The following is a 21,900-nucleotide window of genomic DNA, read 5'->3' as shown; positions in this document are numbered from 1 at the left end:
CTGGCCCCGACAGCGGTCCTGACTGCGAGCGCGTTGCGCGGCTGGAGGAGGAGAATAGCAGCTTGCGCGAGTTGGTGGAGGACCTGCGCGCTGCGCTGCAGAGCAGTGATGCGCGCTGCCTAGCACTGCAGGTGCGCGCTGGCCGCGGAGGGAGGGTGGTAACGCCTGGGAGAGGGCTCGAACTAAAAGCTGGCTGGCTGCGGAGCCCGACGGGACAGAGGCAGAGGAAGGGTAGACAGACGGCAGCCCTACACCATCCCACCCCGCCTCAGCCCACTTGCATCCTGTCCCTGTTCCTCCCCATTCCACTCCAGTCCCCAACCCTATTCTTACCATCTGTTCCATTCCTGAAAACCCCAGTCACATTCAGACAACCATACCCCACTTTTCTGCTCCACCCCCGCATCATCGCGTCTTGCCCCTTCTAACCCAGGAATTGCACTTGTCTGGGTAGTCTCACACATTCCCTTTCAACAAGCATCTTTCTCTCTCCTTCCTGCCAGGCTTCTGGGAGGTTTAGGAGACAGAAGTGTGAAGAAGGCCCTAACCTCACCTTTAAGGATCTCCCTGCCTCCTGGAGTAGACTGACAGCTCCTTCTGTCAATCAGCAACGACTTACGGGGCTCCCTGCGGGAGAAACAGACAAGTGAGAAATAGACAGGGTGGCTCACACTATGGATCAGGCACTCATGGGCCACCAAATGCCTGTGGGAACCAGACCCGCTCTGGGCTATTGAGAAGAAACCATGGGGTGAGATGGGGACCCAGCCTTAGCATCTGGGAGCCGTCGACAAACACTTAAGCACTGTGCCAGCTGTGCGCCAAAGGCAGTGCTGGGCCGCAGGGGTCAGAGGAGGAAAGGAACAGCCCCTACCCCAGGCGACAACAGGCCAGGAAGAAAATGACGTTATATGACCCCGCTTTAGCTCAGGACACTGCAGAGTGCAGGAAAGTGGCAAGGTGTGGTTTTCAGTGTTGGTGTGCATGGAAGCCAGGGTGGAGGCGGGAAAGTACTCCTCTGATGTGGAATCCCAAGTAATGTACGGGGAGCCATGGGATGCGCCTGAAAGGTCTTCCAGCATCGCTCATGCTCGGGTATTTATTGAGCACCTACTATGTGCCAGGTTTGTTTTAGGCTCTGGGAACACACCAGTAAAGACAGACAGAAACCGCCCTCAAGGAGCCTCTAGTGAGCAGGTACGGGGAGGGCTGCAAGTGCCACCGGGGGGAGTCTAGGAGATGAGGAACTACCACCCGGCAGGCTGAACGCCGCCAACACAGGAGTAGACCGAGACGAGGTGCGAGGTTGAAGAATCATTGGTACCACAGAGGGAACAGAATACTGGCGTCGTGTCTCAGTTTCCTTCATCAGTAAAAAAACGCTGGAGGGTTGCGGGGGCGGGCGAGGAGGAATCATTAGAGCTCCCGCCTCCCTAGGGATGTGGCGAGGGTTAAAGGAGCCCGGACGCACGGGACCTAAGGGCCTGGCACCTGGAAGCAGGCGGCGCCATAAACGTGCTCACGCGCTTCTGGGTGCGGAGGAATGGGGACCGCCGTTGTGGCGGGCGTTCGTCTGGTGCATGTGGCTGGGGCACTTACCCCCTGCCCCTGCTGCCGTGTCCCCGCAGGTCGGGCTCTGGAAGAGCCAGGCGAGCACCCACGAGATGGAGCGCGGCGGACCGGAGGCTGCGGTGCGGGAACTGCGGCAGGCACAAGGCGCGCTGGCTGCGGCGGAGGCCCGCGCTGGGCGGCTGCGCCGTGGCCAGGCCGAGGTGCGGCGGCGCGCGGAGGAGGCCCGGCAGGTGGTGCTGCGCAGCCTGCACCGCGTGCGAGAGCTGGAGGCGCTGGCGCGACAGGTGCCCGGCTTGCAGCGCTGGGTGCGGCGGCTGGAGGCGGAGCTGCAACGCTACAGGTGAGCAGGGGCGCGGGCCCTGGGCCCAAGTGCCCCAATTCGGCTCCCATTTTCCCAGACTTCGGGTGTGCAAACCCCCTCCCACACGCTCTCGTGTTCCCCAGTTTCTCCATGCATTTATTCACGTGTTCTTTCATTTCTTTGTCAGTTCTCCATTTCTTAAGTCATAAGTCTATTCCATTGCTTACTCTGCATCCATCTGCCCACTCATCCATTCATCCATCTGTCCATCCACTCACCCACCCCACTCACCCATCCACCCATCCATCCATTTGTCCATCCACTCACCCACCCCACCCACCTATCCATCCACTCACTCGTCCATCCACTCACCCATTCACCCATCCACCCATCCACTCACCGACCCACCATCTATCCACCTACCCATCATCCATCTATTCATCCATCCATCCACTCACCCACCCACCCATCCATCATCCATCCATCCCCCCACCCACCCACGCATCCATCATCCATCCTTCCCCCTACCCACCCACCCAGCCAGCCGTCCATCCATCCTCCTGTTTACCCACAAACACCCTCTATTTGTTTATCATATCATGGATTGCAGTTGAATGTGCTTATTCTTATTTGTTCCTGGATTCGATCATAATGATAATAGCTTACAGTTACTAAGCACTTGCTGTGTGCCAGGCCTTGAGCTAAGTACTTTATGTGGCTTAACTCATTTTAAGCCTCACAGCTGCCCTGTGAGGTGGGTACTGCTGTGTTTCCACTCTGTAGATGAGGAAACAGGTGTATAATGACTGCCTGTGCTAGCTCCACCAGGGCAGGAAGCTGGACTTGGGGCCCAGATTCAAATCTTGGCAGGACTTTTGGCAGATGTGTGAGTGTGGGCAAGTCACCACCCCTCGAAGACCCTGCTTCCTCTTGGGTAGAATACAGATTGGGGTCCCTGCCTGCAGGAGTGGCTGTGAAGAGGCCATGGGCTCCTGCCTGGCACATGGTAGATGCTTGGTAGACAGAGCCTCTCTCCCTTTCAAATCACAAGGCACCCCTGCCTGCTGGCTGGCCTGACTACACATTTGCTGAGCATTTTCTCTGTGCCAGGGGCCATCCCAGGCATCAGGGATGTGACCGTGTGACTAGGACAGACTGAATTCCCTGCCCTGAGCAGCCACCTGTGAGCAGATAAGACCTTCACAGGAACAGATGTGTGCAGCAGGCAGGATGTGGAGGACACTCATCAGCCTGCCCCCAAAGAAGTGACACTTGAGGGTAGGATGTTACTGGGCCAGATGGAAAGAGGAGAAGAGAGAACATTCTAGAAAATGGGAACAGTACAGGCAAAGCCCTAGGGCAGAAGGGGCCTTAGCACCATTCAAAAACTAAAAGGAAGCCAGAGTGGCTGGAGGGGTGGAGCTGGAGGTAGACCCATTTAGGGCCTGGAAGGTGGCAGCAAGGACTTCAGTTTTTCCCTTAAGAGAAAGAACATGAAACCATGGGAAAGTTTTAAGCAAGGAGGTGACAGAAGCAGATTTACATTTCAATAAAAAGTTACCCTGGCTACAGTGTGACAAAGAGATGGGCAGACAGGGAGAGCAGAAGATAGTGCGGAGCCCAGTGAGGGGCTCCTGCCATCCTGGTCCTGAGAGGAAGGTGGTCTGGCCCAGGCTGGGGGTGGGGCAGGCAGAAGGGATGGCCTTGAACCTACTGGACATCTGAGGAGCTCACAACTGGGAGATGGGAAGGCATGGGGCTAGAAGGAGGCCTCCAAAGAGGCAGACTCTGGGCCAGCCTCCTGCAGCGTGCAGTGTTTGGAGAGCCACTTCCTGTTTGCATAGCTGATGGCTAAAGAGCAGGGCTGGTTGGCTTGAGGCCCACATCCAGCCTTGGAACTTTATCCAAGAGGAGAAATAAAGGGGCTCTTCTTTGTTTATTTCTAAAGTCACAACTAGTCCTCTATAGCAGAATGCTACAAGTGACTACAAACATTGGCATAGCCCTTTACAACAGAAAAAGTGGATTCATAGCCAATGCACCATTTAGTCCCCATAAGATTGTTCAAGGTAGGCATTTTATCCCCAGTTTACACATTGTGAGAAATGAGGCACTGAGAAGTTAAGTAACATACCCAAGGCCACACAGCCACAAAGCAGAAAAGTCAAAGCACTTTTCCCCCACTGCCTGTGTGCTTTGATTCACAGTTACACGATGGCTGCTGTGCCTCCAGACCTTCTATCTGCTGATTGGGCATAAGAAGAAACCTGGAAGGGCTGGTCCTGTTAGTCAGTCTCAAACAAAACTGGGGTTCTATTTTTTGTTCGTTTGTTTTTTGAGACAGAGTCTTGCTCTGTCACCCAGGCTTTTTCGCAATGGCGCAATCTTGGCTCACTGCAATCTCTGCCTCCCAGGTTCAAAAGATTCTCCTGCCTCAGCCTCCCCATAGCTGGGATTACAGACGTATGCAACCACGCCTGGGTAATTTTTGTATTTTTAGTAGAGACGGGGTTTCACCATGTTGGCCAGGCTGGTCTCAAACTCCTGACCTCAGGTGATCTACCCGCCTCGGCCTCCCAAAGTGCTGGATTATAGGCGTGAGCCACTGCGCCCAGCCAAAAGTGGATTCTTTTAGTAAGGAAGAAGGAGGAGCAGCTATTGCAGAGGCTTTGAAGGAAACACCTAGTGATGAGGAGATTGAGGACCAGAGAGCGAGTAACGCTATGTGAAGGGCACACAGTGATTAGGCAGATGATTGTGTCACTCATTTCTCTGCCCCTCTAGAAATATGCTTTCAACCCTACCTTGCCCAGGAGGTTGACCACCTCTGCCCATTTTCTATGGTCAGAGTTTGCTGGTTTATGGACTGACCTGCCCCAAAGCTCTCACTCTGAGAAGAAGGAAAAGGAGAGGAGACAGAATAGCCATGGGCATTTATTGAGCATCAGCTGCGTACCAGGCACTTTTTCATGGGAGCTCATGGGGCCTCTGAACTACTCTAAAAGAAAAGTGTTATTGTCAGCATTTCACAGACGAGAAAACCAAGACCAGGGAGGAAGCAGCTGTCCAGTGTGGCACAGCAACTTAGTGGCAAGGGCAGGACTCACAGCCCAGCCTGATGGCCCCAAGCCACAAGCTCGAGTTGGGTTTGGTAATATGCACAAGTCCCCCTGGATTCTCCTACCCCAGAAACATCGGTCAGACATTTTACTGGCTGGGGAGGGACTGTGGGCTACAATTCACCTCTACTTTTGCTTTTCTCTTTCTTTCTTTTCCCTCCCCTCCCCTTCCCTTCCCTCCCCTCCCCTCCCCCCCTCCCTCCTCCCTCCTTCCCCTCCCCTCCCCTCCCTTCCCTTCCCTTCCCTTCCTTTCTCTTTTGAGATGGAGTCTCGCCTGTCACCCAGGCTGGAGTGCAGTGGCACAATCTCAGCTCACTGCAACCTCCGCCTCCCAAGTTCAAGCCATTCTTTTGCCTCTGGCTAATTTTTGTATTTTTAATAGAAACGGGGTTTCACCATGTTGACCAGGCTGGTCTTGAACTGCTGACCTTGTGATTCGCCCACCTCGGCCCCCCAAAGTGCTGGGATTACAGGCGTGAGCCAGCGCACCCAGCCTGCTTTTGCTTTTCAAGTGCCAGAAACTCAGATGTCCCTGACTATTGCGCTGAATCAACCCCCTCCTCTGCAGCTGGCCTAGGGGGCTGCAGTCTAGAGGAATTACAGGGAGGAAAGGGCCCCATGCCCCAAACAGCAGAGCCCCATCACACCCTCTTAAGTGACATCACTCTGGAATGTCTCCAGGTGCTCTGCAGATGTGTCTTTGGGGGGAAAACAGAGCAATGACTGAACTCCCCCTGAGAATGGCAGCTTGAAGCCATTTGGTTAGAATAAATGACCCAACTCACACTTTTCCAGCATCTCCCAGTGTTCAAAGCACTTTCACAGAGACCGACTCACTCCGATCTTCTCATCTTCCCTCTGAGGTTGGTATTATGTCATATGTTTCAAATGAGGAAATAGACCCTTGGAGTTGGGAGTGGGTTTACTAAAGTCACATACCTGAACTCAGCTGAATTCAGACTGCGTTGAGTTTCCTAACTTTGAGTCAAACTCTGCCACTTTCCTAAAATGGGATCTCGATGACTCTATTGTTCATGTTAGGGCTTCTATTGAGTTCTTTTTCAGACCTGTACTTTTTTTTTCATCCTTATCAGTCCTTGTGTTGTGGGTTCTGTCTAATCCTTTATCTCTGTAGCATTCAACCATATTAATTTTACAGTCTCTTTTGGATTGCTGTAATATCTGAGCTTCCTGAGATGTTTTACACCTGCTGTCTTTGTCATGATGAGGCATTCTTGGAAGGCACTGTCATTTTGGGCTGTGAGCCCATCTTTGGCAGGGCCATGATCCTTGAGAGTCACACATAGAACCGGTTGTAGAGTTCCCTTCAGAGCAGTTCTCCATTTGCCTCCACTAGGCCCTGATTCTAGACCAGTTTTTAATTGTGATTCTTAGCTTGGAGTTGCCTAGCTACACAGGTAGTGAGAGATTGAGTCCCATACCTGGGAACAAAACCCCAAGGCCAATAGGTGGAATATTTTTCATCTTTGTTTATGGATAAGACAGCCCTTGCTGGCCCCTGGCCTCATGCAGGGAGTCTCCTTCTGTAACTCACTACGCAAGGTCTCCTGTCCCTAATCCCTCCATGGGCATTTCAACTCCATCTCCTGCTTTCCACACAAGCTGGAGATCTCCTCTTCTTGATTTTGACTTTGGCTCTATACCCTTTTAAATAGTTCTATTTTATGCAGCATTTCAGCATATTCGTAGATGGAAGAGGGGCTTCCCATAGCACCTCAATCCACCATCTTGACCAGCAGCCTAAGAGGATGGACAGTAAATATGTAAGCAATTGGAGATATTTATTTAATTCATTCAACAGTATTTTCTAAGCAACTTCTGTGGACCAATCCCCATGCCAGAATCCTTGGGTACACAGAAATGGCAGTAGACATGTTAGGGCACAGGTGTGCCATGTGCTGAGGGGCCACGAAGGAGCTGCTGCTGCTGCTTTCAGAGTTGTAGGAGTTGCAGGTGAAATAGAGGCCCCCCAGGTGTCAAAAGGCATCTTCAGGCCTCCCAGAGCTGGGGAAGACTCAGGCACTCCCTGGCCCAGCCCCTGCCTGCTGAGGCATGCAGCCCTCCCAAGAGGCTTCTGGTCTCCTCACAGCCACATCAGCCTCTGATCCTGCTTCCCCACAGCTGGTCTCTGTTCAAACACGACCTCGTCTAAGGTGAGAAACTCAGCTCCTTATCCTTCAAATCCCACAAAATAGTCCATCCCCACACAAATTTTTATGCATAGTAGACATTACTGATTATTGGAGGGGGGGATTCTGTTGCAGTAATGCAAACAGCTTCATATGGAAAATCTGACATCACCATTCATAAAATGTCATTCAATCCCTGCCCAACCAAGGTGTTTCAGTGGCACTTTCCACCGAAACCACTTTCCACCTTTCTTCTCTCCTCTGTTTTCTCTTTCTTTTCTTCCTTTCTATCATCCAGGTCTCCTGAGTGAGTGCCAGAAAGCCTAATGCAAACTGACCTAGGTGAAAAAGAAGTCAGTTCTTAGAACTGAAAAGTGTAGGCATGTCCAGCTTCAGACATGGCTGAATTCAGGTACTCACGTAGTATTACCAGGATATGCTGAAGCTCTGCTTTACTCTCTGGCAAGTTCTCTCCCCCAGTAGCCCTTGGGGTGCCAGGCTAACATCCCCAAAGCTCAGTCCAGTAGAAAGACCATCTGTTATCTGAACCATCCCACTGAAGTCCTGGATATGGGCCTCATTCAGCCAACTTGGAAACATGTTCATCCTGAATTCATCACAGGGGCCAGGACAATTTGATGATCTGACTGGCCAAACCTTAGTCACATACCCACCACTGGAGCGAGAGCAAGGCCCACTGGACTCTGGAAATGAGATCCTCCCAGGAGAAACAAGGAACACTGTATCCCAGACACATTCAAGGAACACACCCCCTTGCCCCTCTCTGGAGCTTGCAGACCAATCCTTTTCTTGTCTGGGTAGAATAGCCCACCTGTGGCAGCTCAAGACTCTGAACTCTAAAGGTCCTGGGAGGAAACCTGGTTAGACACGGGAGCAGGCTTGTCTGGAGGTCAGCTTTTCCTGACTGCTGGGTGCTTTAGGGGTGGTTTCAGGGGGACTCTATGCCCTCACCAACCCTGTGCCTATCTAGGTGATTTTAGGGCTCACTGGGGAGGGTGGACAGAAGAAGATTGTTATCCCCAGGTTCTGTCCATAGCTGGGAGCCCTCCAGAGGGAGCATAAGGGCTTGGCACTTCTGTGGCCTAGCACCCAGTCCAGCCTTGGCACATAGTAAGATGTGTGTGGACACACGAATGGGCCAGTGGGCATGGGAGTGGATGCTGTCCTCAAAAGTGGAAGAAAGGGCATAACGTCTGGGACTTCAGCACAACGAGACCCCTAAGTGGTCCAGTGGCCTTGTCTTGCCTTGAGGGGTCCCCCTTGAGTCCTCAGTAGATGGTATCTGGTGGATTTGTGACATTTTGTCCTTTTGAAACCGCCCATGTCTCAGCCAGTTGCCTGCTCTGGCCCCTGACCCTGCTCTGAAGGCCCTGATAGGGCCTTCAGGACACCTGGGCAGGGCAGGCAGCCTAGGGCCAGCACCACCGGGCAGGGGCTGGCTCTCAAAAAGACAGAAAAGGCAGAGAGCCAGCTCAGCTCAGCTGGAACAAGGAGAGGCCTGGCGGCCTGGCCTCTGGCTTTGTTGTCGGGGGAGGATGAAAAGGCTGGGATGGAAGAAAGGGGGTGGGGGAGGGAGGAGGGAGGGCAATTGGCTGGTCACCATGGAGGGGACACAAAGGTGAGGCCATCTGAGGGCTACCTCCTTTCTTCTGCCCCATTGCGGCTGCCTGGCCTGACCTGGGTGGGCCAAAGTCAGCGGGTCCGGGGCGGGAGGGAGGTGGATGGGTGGGGGCGAGCAGAGGGGGCATGGGGCACCATCTGGAGCTGGAAGGCCTCGGATTCCGTCGTCCTTGGAGGTGGGTGTGTGGGTGGCCTTGGTGAGAAAAGAGGCCTTTCCTCCTCCAGGAACAATACTCAGGCTCACAAAGAGGCAGACCCACTCGGGCACCCACTGCATGCCCCAGGCCCTCAGGATGCACAGGGGGCTCAGTGGGTGGGGGCCCAGGCTCAGAAGGCCCAGACCAATCTGGCTTTGATTCCCGGCTCCTCCACATGTGTGGTAGGAGCTAGAGCTGTTCCCTTCACTTCTGTGAGTCTCAGTTTCCTCGGCCGTAAAGTGGGTATGGGATTCTGTCTTGGCATAAACGTCGAGTGTGGCGGGGGAGGCAGCATGGTGCTAGAGCTCTGGGAGTGTGGCCTGCGGCAAGCCGTTCTCACCTCTGTGAGCCTCAGTCATCTGTAAAATGAGATGAGAATAGTAATGATTATAATACCCACATCATGGAGTATTTGAAGATTCAACGTGCTAATGTGTTGAAAGTACCCAGAATAATGAAAGGCTTAATAAATATTGGAACTTATTGGGCTGGGCACAGTGGCTCACACCTGTAATCCCAGCACTTTGGGAGGCGGATCATCTGAGGTCAGGAGTTCAAGACCAGCCTGGCCAACATGGTGAAACTCCGTCTCTACTAAAAATACAAAAATTAGCCAGGCCTCCTGGCACGCACCTATAATCCCAGCTACTCGGGAAGCTGAGGCGGGAGAACTGCTTGAACCCAGAAGGTGGAGGTTGTAGTGAGCCAAGATTGTGCCACTGTACTTCAGCCTGGGTGACACAGCAAGACTCCATCTCAAAAAACAAAATTAAAAAAAAGAAAGAAAGAATGAAGTGGGGACACTCATTCTTGTCTATCCAAAAAAGCAAGGCCTGTCCAGGGCAGGATCACAAAGGGGCAGGCCTTGGAGAGCAAGGAGGCAGAGGAGGAGGAGCCGTGAGCTATCTGTCGAGGTGGCCAATCAGTGGTGTCCCCAGAGAGACCTGCCCTCATTCAAATGCATTCCCCTAGCTGTACTTCTCGGAGGACAGAGCCTGGGCCCACACTTTGGTCTCACAGCTTAGAGATACACCCTCTCCTGAGCCTGAGGCTTTGCACCCCTCCCAGAGAGAGGGGCCTTGACTGCACAAGCTAATATGTACAATGAATGCATCCTTCAGAGAAGGAAGGAGCCTAGAGAGGGATGGTAATCTGCCCAGGCTCACCCAGTAAATCAGGGGCACAGCCAGGCTGGATTTAGTCCACAAGTTTGTGGCTCTTTCTGCTGCTTCCCACAGGTGGGTTGGAAATAAGCTTCAGCCTTTTCAGGCCTGAGGCAGCCACAAAGAACATGGGGTGGGCTGAAGTGCCAGACCAGTCACCCTTGGCCATGACCTGCCTCATCTGCTAACCTATGTATGTTGCACATTTTCTTTGGTGTCTTGATGCTTCTGGGGAAGCTACAACTCAACTTGCTTGTGCCTCAGTTTTCTCATCTGGAGAATAGGTTAATTTTAGTACCTACCTCACAGGGTAAGAATCCAATGAGATAATAGAAAGCGTTTAAAATGATGCCTGGCACATAATAAGCCCTCCTTAAATGTCATTGTCAGCTGGCCCTGGCCTGTGGGATGCCTTCCCACCTGTGGGGTGTGCCTGTGTTTGCTGCACACTCCTCGGATGGGCTTTCGACCCCCGTGCCTCCAGCACTCTCTATCCACCTGGATCTCTGCTTGTCCCTGCCTGGTTCTACTCACTCCTGCTCCACATAGCTGGGAACATGGCTGCAGGGACCCCAGATTCATAACTTTTCAAATTCTGTGACCCAATATTCTGCTTCCCAGCACCTGTAGATAAAGTCCTAGGAAAGAACGTGGATTGGCCCAACCTGGGTCACAGCACCGCCTCTAGGCCGAGACCAGGACCAGGCTACTAGGATAGTCCTGTTGGCCTGGACCAGGGCACACACTCAACCCTGAAGTGGGCCAAGAGTTGGGTGGCCATAAAGGTGGGACAACTCCCAAAAGGAAGGTTGGTGCTGTTACTAGGAGACAGAAAAGGATGCAGGTTAGACAGAAACAGCAAATGTTCACCTCATGAATTTCTCCTTAGAAGTGAAAATTCAAGAAACGTAAAGGCTACAGCTCAGCACCAGGCAAAGAGAAGGTGGAAGAGTGGGCACTGGGCCTCCAAGCCAGGCATTGGGCATTTTTTTTTTTTTTTTTTTTTTGAGAGGGAATAGCACTCTGTTGCCCAGCCTGGAGTGCAGTGGCAGGATCTCAGCTCACTGCAAGCTCCGCCTCCCGGGTTTATGCCATTCTCCTGCCTCAGCCTCCCAAGTAGCTGGGACTACAGGCGCCCGCCACCTCGCCCAGCTAGTTTTTTGTATTTTTTAGTAGAGACGGGGTTTCACCATGTTAGCCAGGATGGTCTGGATCTCCTGACCTCGTGATCCGGCCGTCTCATCCTCCCAAAGTGCTGGGATTACAGGCTTGAGCCACCGCGCCCGGCCGCATTGGGCATTTTTTATGTAGTGTAGTGGTTTTCCAGAAAGTCAAAGGGCCTGGTGCATGGATAGTTTTCCTCATTTAAGGTGGTCTCATCCAAAGAGAAAATCTCTCCTCACATAAGGATATGCTGTTTACCCACAAGGAGACATTGGAAGAAAAGGCCAGTTCCTGGGTGGAGGCCTGGCTTGTCCTGTAGCTCCGGAGGTGCCAGTGTCAGGACTTTCACATGGCCTGGCCTAAGTCAGGGGTAGTATATATGGTTCTGCAGACCCAAGCCGGGTGAGCTCTGGAGGACACAAGGGGGTGGGCATCATGATCGCCAGATTGTTTTGACGGTACAACCTGGGATATAGACGGTCAAAGTGGTCTTGTGTAGAAAAAAAATGACAAAAAATAAAAATGTGCCTCCTTTGGATGGAGAGGGTTCTATATTATATTGGATTTTTTAGTTGCTAATGACTAAAACCACTCTCACTGCCTTATGCCAAAAGAAAAGTAGGAACGGCACTTATTTATCAACTAAAAATCTCAAGCGTATGTAGCTTCAGGCATGGCTAGATCCGGGAGCTCAAGTTATGATACCTGGAATCTCTTACTTTCTATCCTTTATCTTGTCTTTTTCCTAGCTGGCTCTGATCTCAGACATTCTTCCCATAAGGTAGCAAGACAGCTACCATCGTCATCAGGATTAGCTCCTATCCTCCCAATCACCCCCAACAGAAACACTTTCTCTTTCCCAGTAGTTCCAACATAGGCCACGCCCCTCCTGGAACCAGTCACTGGTACCGGGGAAATGGAGCATGCTGATTGGCCAACCTAGGGTCATGTGACTACTCTGGACCAATCACTGCCACTCTGATTAGCCAGGCCTGGCTAAAACATTCTGACCCTTGGCCCTGCCCGACACATTGGCCAGGAGAAATGGAGGAGTCGATTCTCCAAAGAACAGTAGTCAGGGGGCTGGACGGGCGGCTACTTGTAGGCAATGATGGCACCCAGTCCCCCTCAGCCAGGCAGAGGACCTGGCCGAGGAAGGGCGGTGGCTTCTTTGTGACTAGGCAGGGGCCAGAGGGACTGTCAGAATCTGCTCTGAGTTGGGGGTGGGGGTGTTTCCGGAGACGACTGAGGTGACTGGAGAAGCCTGGAGCCACCCAGTCAGAGACCCAGGAAGGGGCAGACAGAGTCTTCAGACTCTTCATTTTGCCTCTTCATGATTTTCTGTCAGAAATAACCACTGACTTTTCATTATTCAACCAAATTCTGTCAAGTGCCCGGAGAGGGCCCATGCTGTCCTGGGCATGAGGGAGGCAGCTGGGAAGAGGCAGAGACCCTGCCCTCGTGGGCCCACTCTCAGTGCGGGATGCTGTCGACCACCAGTAACTAAGCAGGTGGACAAAGGGAGGGTCGGGGAGTGTGTGAGTCAGCTCAGGCTGCTGTGACAAGCCCCACGGACTGGGGGCTTCAACAACAGGCATTTGTCTCCCATCCTCTGGAGGCTGACCAGAGTGCGGCGTCAGCAGCCTTGGCTTCTCATGCGGCCTCTCTCTTGGGCTGGCAGACAGGGCCTCTTTCTCCCTGTATCCTCACGTGGTCTTCCCTCTGTGCGTGTTTCTGTCCTAATCTCCTCTTCTTAGAAGGACACCAGTCAGACTGGATTAGGGCTCACCCTAAAGACCTCATTTTAACTTGATTACCTCATTAAATGTCCCATCACCAAATAAGATCACATTGTGAGGAACACTGGGGGTCTGGACAGCAACATATGAATTGGGGGGACACAACCAGCCCATCACAGGAGACTTCTCTGAGGTGTGGCCCTGGAATTGAGGCCTGAGTGGCAAGGTGGGGCCAGTGACTTGTGTGATCCAGGGCAGAGGTGACCCCCATAGCAAAAAACCACAGGGCTGGGCACAAGCTTGGCTTGTCTGCTCTGCCTGCACGGGGAGGAGCAAGTTGGAACCAGACTGGATGCGGAGGGGCCAGTGAGGAGGAGGAGCAGGTGAAGAGCCCTCCTCAGCTGTGCACACCGAGTCCTGCTAAGTCTCAGTTCCACCTGGCTCAGACCTGCCTGCTACTCTCCAGCTGCACCCACCACCCAGCCTAGCCCCAGCACCACCCCTGGACAGCTGTCCTGGCCTCCTGACTGGTGTCCCAGCTGGCTCAGAACCACTGACCACACAGTGCCAGGTTAATCTTTTCAACACCCAGATCCCACCTCGGGCCTCCCTACTCACAACTCTCCCATGACTTCCTCTGGTGACCGTCTTGACCCCGAGTGACCAGGCCCTTTCCCATCATCTGCTGCAGCCACACTGACCCTCCAAGTCTCCCCTCCTCAGGCCTTCTGGGCATAAGGCTCCCTCCACCATCCACAAGCCTACTCCTGACCAATCCACATTCACCCTTCAGGTCTTGCCAGACCCCAACTCTTTAGGGAGGCCCCACCTCCATCTACAGCCTCTCCCTGTCGTCTTTCACAGCCCGTGACCTTTTCATGCCATTGCTAAGGACAGTGGCTGGCTCAATAATTCATCCTTCGGTGAATTACAGAACTAAGTCAGCAGCTTGGGCTGGCAGGGCCTTAGAGGTTACCAGCCCAGCCTGACACCCTGCACGAGGCCCCAAGAGCTGAGTGTCTGTGTCTGCTCGCACACTCCTGTCGCACCGGTCCCACGGCCATCCACTGCTCAGTAAAGTTGGGGGGTTCCCGAGTTCAGGTAGGGACCAGAGAGGAATCACAGAGGACCCCTGAAGACTGTCCCTGCACCCCTTGTGATCTATTTTCCGCACTTCCTCTGCCGCCCCCTGCCCCCCACCCCTCAAGCTGTTCTTCCTCCTGTTGTTCTCTTGTTTTCACATGCTGCTCTCCATTTCCTGTGAGGCTGCTTAGCTCAGGAAACGCCATGCAGCAAAGGAAGCCACTGTGTGCGAACCTCCAGGACCTCCCAGGGTAGGTGCTGCAGCGTGGCTGTGGTCTGAGGGCCCACAGTAGCCTGGCTGGGTTCTGGGGAACCTGTCAGCTCTGCAGCTTCCTGAGATTTGCTGAGTCGCTGAGCGGCTCAGAGCATAAGAAGCAGAGAGAAAAAGACACCAGTGACATTTCTCATCTACTCCAGAATAAACTGAGCCCAGGGGGTGTAATGAGCTTTTGATGCATCCCCCTGGCTTTGATGTGATGCCTTGACCTCTCCCTTGGTTACAGCCCCAAGTTACCAGTCAAACACTAAGCTACAGTTGCTGTACAGGTATTTTGCATATGGATTAAAGTCTGTCATCAGTTGACTTTAGGTAAGGGACATTATCCTGGCTGGTCTGGGTGGGCTTTAAGAGCCAAACAGGCTTCTGTGTGAATGAGAAGTTCCATCTGTGGACAGAAGGGTGTGGTATCCATCTACAGCCAGGCCTACAGCTGTAGCTCTGAAGGGCTTTATGACAAGGAAGTGGGCTGTGTGATTGTGGGGGCTGGCTAAGCAAGCCTGAAGTCCACAAAAGGGAAGCTGACAGGCAGGTGGAGCTCACAGGTGTGCCCGTGTCTAGAGCCTCTGGGGAAGCCCATGAGCAGTGCCTGTGAGCTCCACCTGCCTGCCAGCTTCCCTTCTGTGGATTCCAGACTCGCTTAGCCAGCCCCCATGATCACACAGGCCACCTGCTTGTGATAAAGCCCCTGAGACAGAGCTACAGCTGCAGGCATGGCTGTAGATGGATTCCGCACACTGGCCCCACTTCTCTGGTCAAACCCTGACTCGTACAGGGGCTGAGGCAGGAGGCACTGCACTAAGGACTTTATCTGTACAACCTTATTGCACTCTTAAGCAGTGCTGTGAGTGGTTTGTCAGTGATGATGCTTTATGTTGCAAGAACATAAAACCCAACTCAGAATGGCTTAAACCACAAGGACATTTATTATCTCATGTGAGAAGTCCAGGGGAGAGCAGTTCGTTGGCAGTTCAGTAAAGTTTTCAAGGACCTGATTCATCTTCCACTCTGTCTTCCTCAGCTTGTCATTTTGGCCTGTCAGCAAGGGCCCCTCATGGTTACAAGAGAGCTGCCATGGCCTCAGGCATCACTGCCATATCCGCAGGTCCTCCTGGCAGACTTCCCCTCACCTCCCTTTGGCCAGAATTGCATCACATGCCTGCTCCTAAACCAATCTCTGGCCACGTGAAGGAGGCTTCATGATTGGCTTAGGCCGGTCAAGTCTCTCTGGGAGCACAAGGCCACAGTCAGGGTTGAGCTGACAGCAGATGGGGTGTGGTTGTTTGGATGGCTGAATTTGGTTTCTATCACAACCATAGCTGATCACCACACTCTTAGTTACTTGAAACAACACCCACCTGTGACCTCATAATTCCGCAGGCCGGAAGTCCAGGCGGGTGTGGCTGGCTTCTCTGCATAAGCTCGCACAAGGCGAGAGCAAGGCACCCTTGGCCGGGTCTGGAACCCCTGGGAAAGCTCATTCCAGTGTTGGCAGAATCCAGCTCCTTTTGGCTGTGGGACCGAGGCCCCCTTTCCTTGCTGGCTATCAGCTGGGGTTGCTCTCTGCGTTCCTTCACCCACATTGCTTTCATCTTCCAGCCAGCAACAACCTGCTCCATGTCCTTCACGCACTTCACATCTCTCTCACGGCCTCTTCTACATCAGCCCAGAAAGCTGTCTGCATTTCAAGGGACTTGTGTGATTAGACAGGGATAATCCCCTGTCTTCTGGCCAGCTGTGCCTGCCATCTCCGAGTGATAGGCTCACTTCACTCACAGGCTTTGGGAATTAGGGTGTGGAACTTGGGGGACCATTCCTAGACATTCTGCCCACCCCGGTGGTCACCATAGTGCCTACCCCCATGAGGCAGACATTTCGTTGGGAAAAAAGTTAACCTCAGAGAGGTGAAATGAGTTTCTCAAGGTTGTACCAGCCAGGGAGTTATGGGTGCAAACAACAGAAATCAATGCTGGTCATCGAAGCAAGAAAATAACAGCCCTCCCTCCTGACTACCATATGGTATGCAGTCCTGGCCATACAAGAGGGTCCCCATCCCTCTCAGGGTGGTCTTTTTATCCACAGCCAGATGCTTGGTTTCATTTATTCCCTAACCTAATAGGCTTAGTTCTCTTAGCAAATCCAGAGGTACTGGCTGACCTTGGGAGTAAAGATGAGCCCTCAGTTCTCCAGCTCACTAAACATGTTTGCCTTGGACGAAATTGTCTCCACGGGGAGCAGAAGTCATCAGTTAAATCCGGGATTAGCAACTACAGCCTGTGGGCCAGTCCAGCTCCACCCCTATTTTTATACAATCCACAAACTAAGAATAGTTTTTACATTTTTAAATGGTTGGGAAAAAACTAAAAGAGGGATATTTCATGACATATGAAAATTTCATAAAATTCAAATTTTAATGTCGATGAATAAAGGTTTATTGGAACACAGCCATGTCCGCTTGTTTGTATATTCTGTGGAACTGCTCCTGTGCAGAGTGGAGTAGCTCTGACAACAACCTCATGGGCTTCAAAGCCTGAAGTATTTTCTCTCTGGCCCTTTACAGCATAAGTATGCCAGCCCTGAGTCAAATGACAATGTGCTGGTCATCGGTGGCCAGCAATTCCAACCTTGGGATTCCTCATGTATCCTGAGCAGGGGACTGGGCAGGGGCAGGCATGGACTCTCTCGCCTCTTGGTCCCACACGCCTTCCTGCCCTTCAGGCAGTCCCTCCCCGGTGATTTCTGTGTATATTCTTGTTGGGATGTGTTCTTGCAAAGTGAGTCTTTCGGGGTCTGTTTGCACCCAATCGGCGGCCTTATGGCACATGTCTTGCCGTGCCTCTGACTCCCTACTCAGTGTTGGAGTTCCCACCCAACCCAAATGTTGTTCTGTGAGTGCATCTGCCCGCTGCTTCTCCCCTCTGCAAACTCCTCCGTCTACTCCCAGGGGTGGACACTAGGCTGCCTCCAACTGCCCACCACTCCAGATGACACCAAGTGCCTGTCCTCCCCCATGCCACCGTGCAGCAGCCTGCTGTGACAACTGTCCCAGGAGAGAGGTTGCTGGGTCTTGTGGAGACACATACATGATTTGACCAAGTGATGCCCACCGGCCCCAGTGTGTTCTTTGATGTAATCGAATTCACCAAATTCTTTTGGCTTTATGATTTTTGCCTTTGAATTCTTGAGTGGTCCTCCTTTCCTAGGTCACAAGGGTATTCTGCTGGACATTGTTTTGTTTTAATCGTATCTTTTAGGTCTTCAGTCCACCTGGAGTCTACCCTTTTGGGTGATGAAGACAGGGATCCAGCTTTAAGTTTGTCCTGGGTAGGTTTAGGTTTAGCGAGGGCTGGCTACCTTCACTCACATGGGATTTAGAAGCCCAGTCAGCCCACTTATCGGTGTTTATCTTAGTGGTTTGCTCATCAGTCCAATAATTCCTCTGAGGATGTGGGACCGCAGAAGGACACTCACTTGTATATATTTTGTGTTTATATAAACAGTCACATTCTAGATTCATATAATTGTAGTACAAACAAGTGAGAACTACAGTTCTGGGAAAAATGACTGTAAATGATTTAACTTTTAATATAAGTTGCAGATCAGCACTGTCCAACTGGATTTTATGAGATGATGAAAACGCTTTCTGGCTGTGCTGGTAGCTGTGAGCCACGGGTGGCTACTGAGCACCTGATGTAGCTAGTGCAACTGAGGAACTGAATTCTTAGTTTTATTTAACTTTGATTAAATTTACTTTTTTTTTTTTTTTTTTTTGAGACTGAGTTTCACTCTTGTTGCGTAGGCTGGAGTGCAATAGTGTGATTTTAGCTCACTGCAACCTCTGCCTCCCAGTGATTCTCCTGCCTCAGCCTTCCGAGTAGCTGGGACTATAGGCACCCACCACCACGCCCGGCTAATTTTTGTATTTTAGTAGGGACAGGTTTTCATCATGTTGGCCAGGCTGGTCTTGAACTCCTGACCTCAGGTGATCCACCCACCTCAGGCTCTCAAAGTGCTGGGATTACAGGCGCGAGCCACCACGACCAGCCTGATTAAATTTAAATAGCCACCTGTGACTGTGGTTACCACGTTGGACGATGCAGGCCAGATTAAAACACTGGGACACCACTGCAGAAATTTATGCATTTATTTGAGGTTTTAGGGGGTAAAATGAGAAACGGAAAAGGAAAGATGAACAAGCAAGAAGCTGTAAACAGAGGATGGGAGTTAATATTTGTCAAGTGTTTACTGTGTGCCAGACACATACATCCCTAATTTAGCCCTGACTTGCACCCTATGAGCTTGGGTGACTTATTCCCATTTACAAGACTGGGAAGGCTGGACACAGTGGCTCATGCCTATAATCCTAGCATTTTGGGAGGCCAAGATTGGTGAATCACTTGAGCCCAGGAGTTCAAGATCAACCTGGGCAACATAGTGAGACTCCATCTCTATAAAAAATACAAAAACTGGCTGAGCGTAGTGGTGTGCACCTGTGGTCGCAGCTACTGAGGAGGCTGAGGTGGGAGGATCACTTGAACCTGGGAGGTTGAGGCTGCAGTGAGCCAAGATCACGCCACTGCATTCCAGCCTGGGCAACAGAGTAAGACCCTGTCTCAATAAATAAATAATAAAATGATGGGGAAGTTGAGTCTCAAAGAGGTGAAAGACTTGGTAAGGCACGCTTATTGGAGTGGCTGGCCCAGGATTAAACAGACACAGGCCAGATACCCCTCTTAAAAGGCTGTGTGAGCCCAGAGGCTCCAGGGGAGGGGGCCAGGAAGGTTATAGGCTGGCTGGGCGCTCGCAGATGGGAACCCTGGACACCACCCTTCTGAAGGCTAGGCATGGTCCAGTGTGCTGACCCGGCAGCCTCCAAGTCCAAATCCACAGGGGTGGGCACCTCATAGTCCCAGGGTGAGGCTGCCGTGGCCAGTGGAATCTAAGCCTGAGAGCTGGGAGGGGTCTGGAACAGGGCATTTCCTTGGGAGCAGTATCTCCCCAGGGACTTTCTGGAAATTCGTAGGGAGGAGGGTTTGCCTCAATGACTGGAAGGGTGGTGCTCCTGACAGGTGAGGGGCCCTGCCAGGGAAACAAGCCTCTGGGCAGAGCCTGTACAACCAAGCATCACCCCAAACCCCACATGAGCTCCATGTGTCCTGCTGGACACATTTGTGCTGCGCAAGCCTCACTTTTGCCATGATGATCTGAGGCTGGAGCCCACCTCTGTCTTATGTATAAACACAGGGTTTTCCACAAGGTTTTAATATACAAAGGGTTTTCCAAGAATCTGATGCTGTGTGAGTTGAGGGAAGGTCACACTTTGTTTTGTTTGGCATTTTCCAAGAGTTGCTCATCATTTCAGAGGCACATCAAAGACAGTGACAACACTCATGGTGCTGAAGCTGCTGGCAGGGAATGCCTGGCCTGTAGTCCCAGCTACTGGGGAGGCTTAGGCAGGAGAATCGCTTGAACCCGGGAGGCAGAGGTTGTGGTGAGCTGAGATCGCGCCATTGCACTCCAGCCTGGGCAACAAGATTGAAACTCCATCTCAAGAAACAAACAAACAAAAAAAACCCAAAAAACAAAAAACACTGGCAGTCCTTATGCTTGTACTCCTGTGAGTCTGCGTAGGTGTCTGTCTATTTATCAATCCCTCTATTAATCCGGATATTTTAAAATGCCAAATATAGGGAAAGATTATCAACAACATTCAGTTGAATGTTACCTGGCCCCTCTTAAATTTAAATGTATCCATCACAGGCAGGTTTAAGTATCTGAAAATTTCATTGTTTATGAGTATTTACATATCGAAATGTATATCATAAAACTCCTTTCCTTTTCTTTCTCTTTTAAATTACCATTAGGGCATCACATTAATTTTCTTGAAGTAAATCTGAAAATAGGACATATTATGTATTCAGTTCATTTTGGGATAGCACAGGGCTATTGTAGAAAGAGGGTGTCAGTATGTTAGGGTCGGGGTCCCCTGCTGTGAGGGGCAGAGGTGGCTGGGGCAGGCACAGAGCTCTGCTCTCACAGCACCCAGAGCTCACCGTGTGCTGGTGTCTAAGCATTTGCCAAGCTTCAGATCTCCTAAGATCCATGTCATTTTTTTGTCATATCTATATAGCACCTGTATTATTTAATTAATATTTTTCCTTAAATTGACTCACTTGTTTACCTAGATAATTGTAAAAGGAAGTTATATCACTGTCATAAATGTAAAACTAAGATGGTTTGATGTGCTCATTAAATTTTTTAGTACACATTAAAATAAATGCTTAACTGTTTACAACAAGTGCACATACTCCTAGCCATTCATCTGAGTGCCACCTAAAATTATCTCAAATATTAGCAGGGGCAGGAGCTCCACAAAGTTTAGAAGGACTATGTCATTTTATTTCATCCTCATAGGACCTCCAGGCCCAGCTAGCACAGAACCCCCAGCAGTGTTGACTGATTAATCAATCAGGAAAATGAAATGGAGGCTCAGAGAGGGGGAGGGAGTTGTGCAGGTCACACAGCGAAGCCACAGTCCGGAGGGTGGAACCCAGGTTTGCAGCTCCTGAGATCCACCTCTTTGCATCACAGAACTAAAGGGGGGGTCTGTTGCATGAAGATCTGGAGCCAGGAGCCAGGAGTCACCAGTGCAGTGGAAGGGAGGAAGAGCAACATCTGGCCCTTGTCAGATTGTGTAACCCCCTGGGCTGGTGGCCAGATGTGACCATCGGCCTCCAGCAGGAGGAAGACATCAGAGGCTCACCCAGCCTCCGGGTGCTGTGCAGATGTGGCCAGCTGGAGGGAACACCCAACCGCACACAAGGACTCTGGGGTCTGCCAGGAAGTGAGGATGTGAAGGGAGAGTGGGTGGCTACCAGGGCCTGCCTTTCCCCAGAACTGCCTGGAGCCCTGACAGAGGTGCTTCAGTAATGCCCGTTGAGTGACAAGTGTCTCTGCAGCTCACAGAAGGCCCCCAGCCCATTTCCCCCATGGCTTCCGAAAGACAGTGGCCCAGAGGTGCGGCAGGCAGGAGTGAATGTGGGAGTTGCAGGCCGGAAAGCACAGGGCAGGGAGGTTGGGCCTTTGCCATGCTTTTCCAGCACCGGTTCCCAAGCTGTGGTTTGGAGCTGAGAAGTCTCTGACTTCTGACAGTTGCTAGCCTCTCTTGGATGGACAGAGAACAGCCTCGGGTTCAGAGGCAGACAGAAAACAAGATCTAGCTACAACTGACTAACTGTGTTTTATTGTTGCTTTATGTATTTGTAAGGTGTTAAAAGGAAAAACTTTAGACAAATTAAATTTAACAGAGTTTACTTGAGTAAAGAACAAGTCATGAATTGGGCAGCTGGCAGGGCCAGCAGAGGTTTGGGGAGCTCAGCCTGCTATTTGTTACAAACATATGCTTCTAAATTGGGGTTTGATTTCTTCACATACTAAGTTCGGCTTCAGATCATCACTCAAAGTACAGAGACAGCCTCGGGCTAATGGCCTCTT

At 51.6% G+C, this 21,900-nt stretch overlaps 1 protein-coding gene across 1 annotated transcript in view; it reads left to right on the top strand.

The window, feature by feature from the left end:
- Positions 1 to 6: 6 nt before the first annotated feature.
- EFCC1 (EF-hand and coiled-coil domain containing 1) overlaps positions 7 to 21,900 on the top strand; it is a 43,691-nt gene continuing 21,797 nt past the window's right edge. Inside the window, exons 1-2 of the mRNA XM_012002218.1 lie at positions 7 to 131; positions 1,629 to 1,912. Coding sequence (XP_011857608.1) covers positions 1,665 to 1,912 — 248 coding nt within the window. The 5' untranslated portion in view covers positions 7 to 131; positions 1,629 to 1,664. The remainder of the gene's footprint in view (positions 132 to 1,628; positions 1,913 to 21,900) is intronic.

The sequence above is a fragment of the Mandrillus leucophaeus genome, unplaced genomic scaffold (assembly GCF_000951045.1).
Source record: "Mandrillus leucophaeus isolate KB7577 unplaced genomic scaffold, Mleu.le_1.0 Scaffold680, whole genome shotgun sequence".
Lineage (NCBI taxonomy): Eukaryota > Metazoa > Chordata > Mammalia > Primates > Cercopithecidae > Mandrillus > Mandrillus leucophaeus.
Note: the sequence above shows the minus strand (reverse complement) of the source record. Positions and strands in the feature narration are given on the sequence as shown.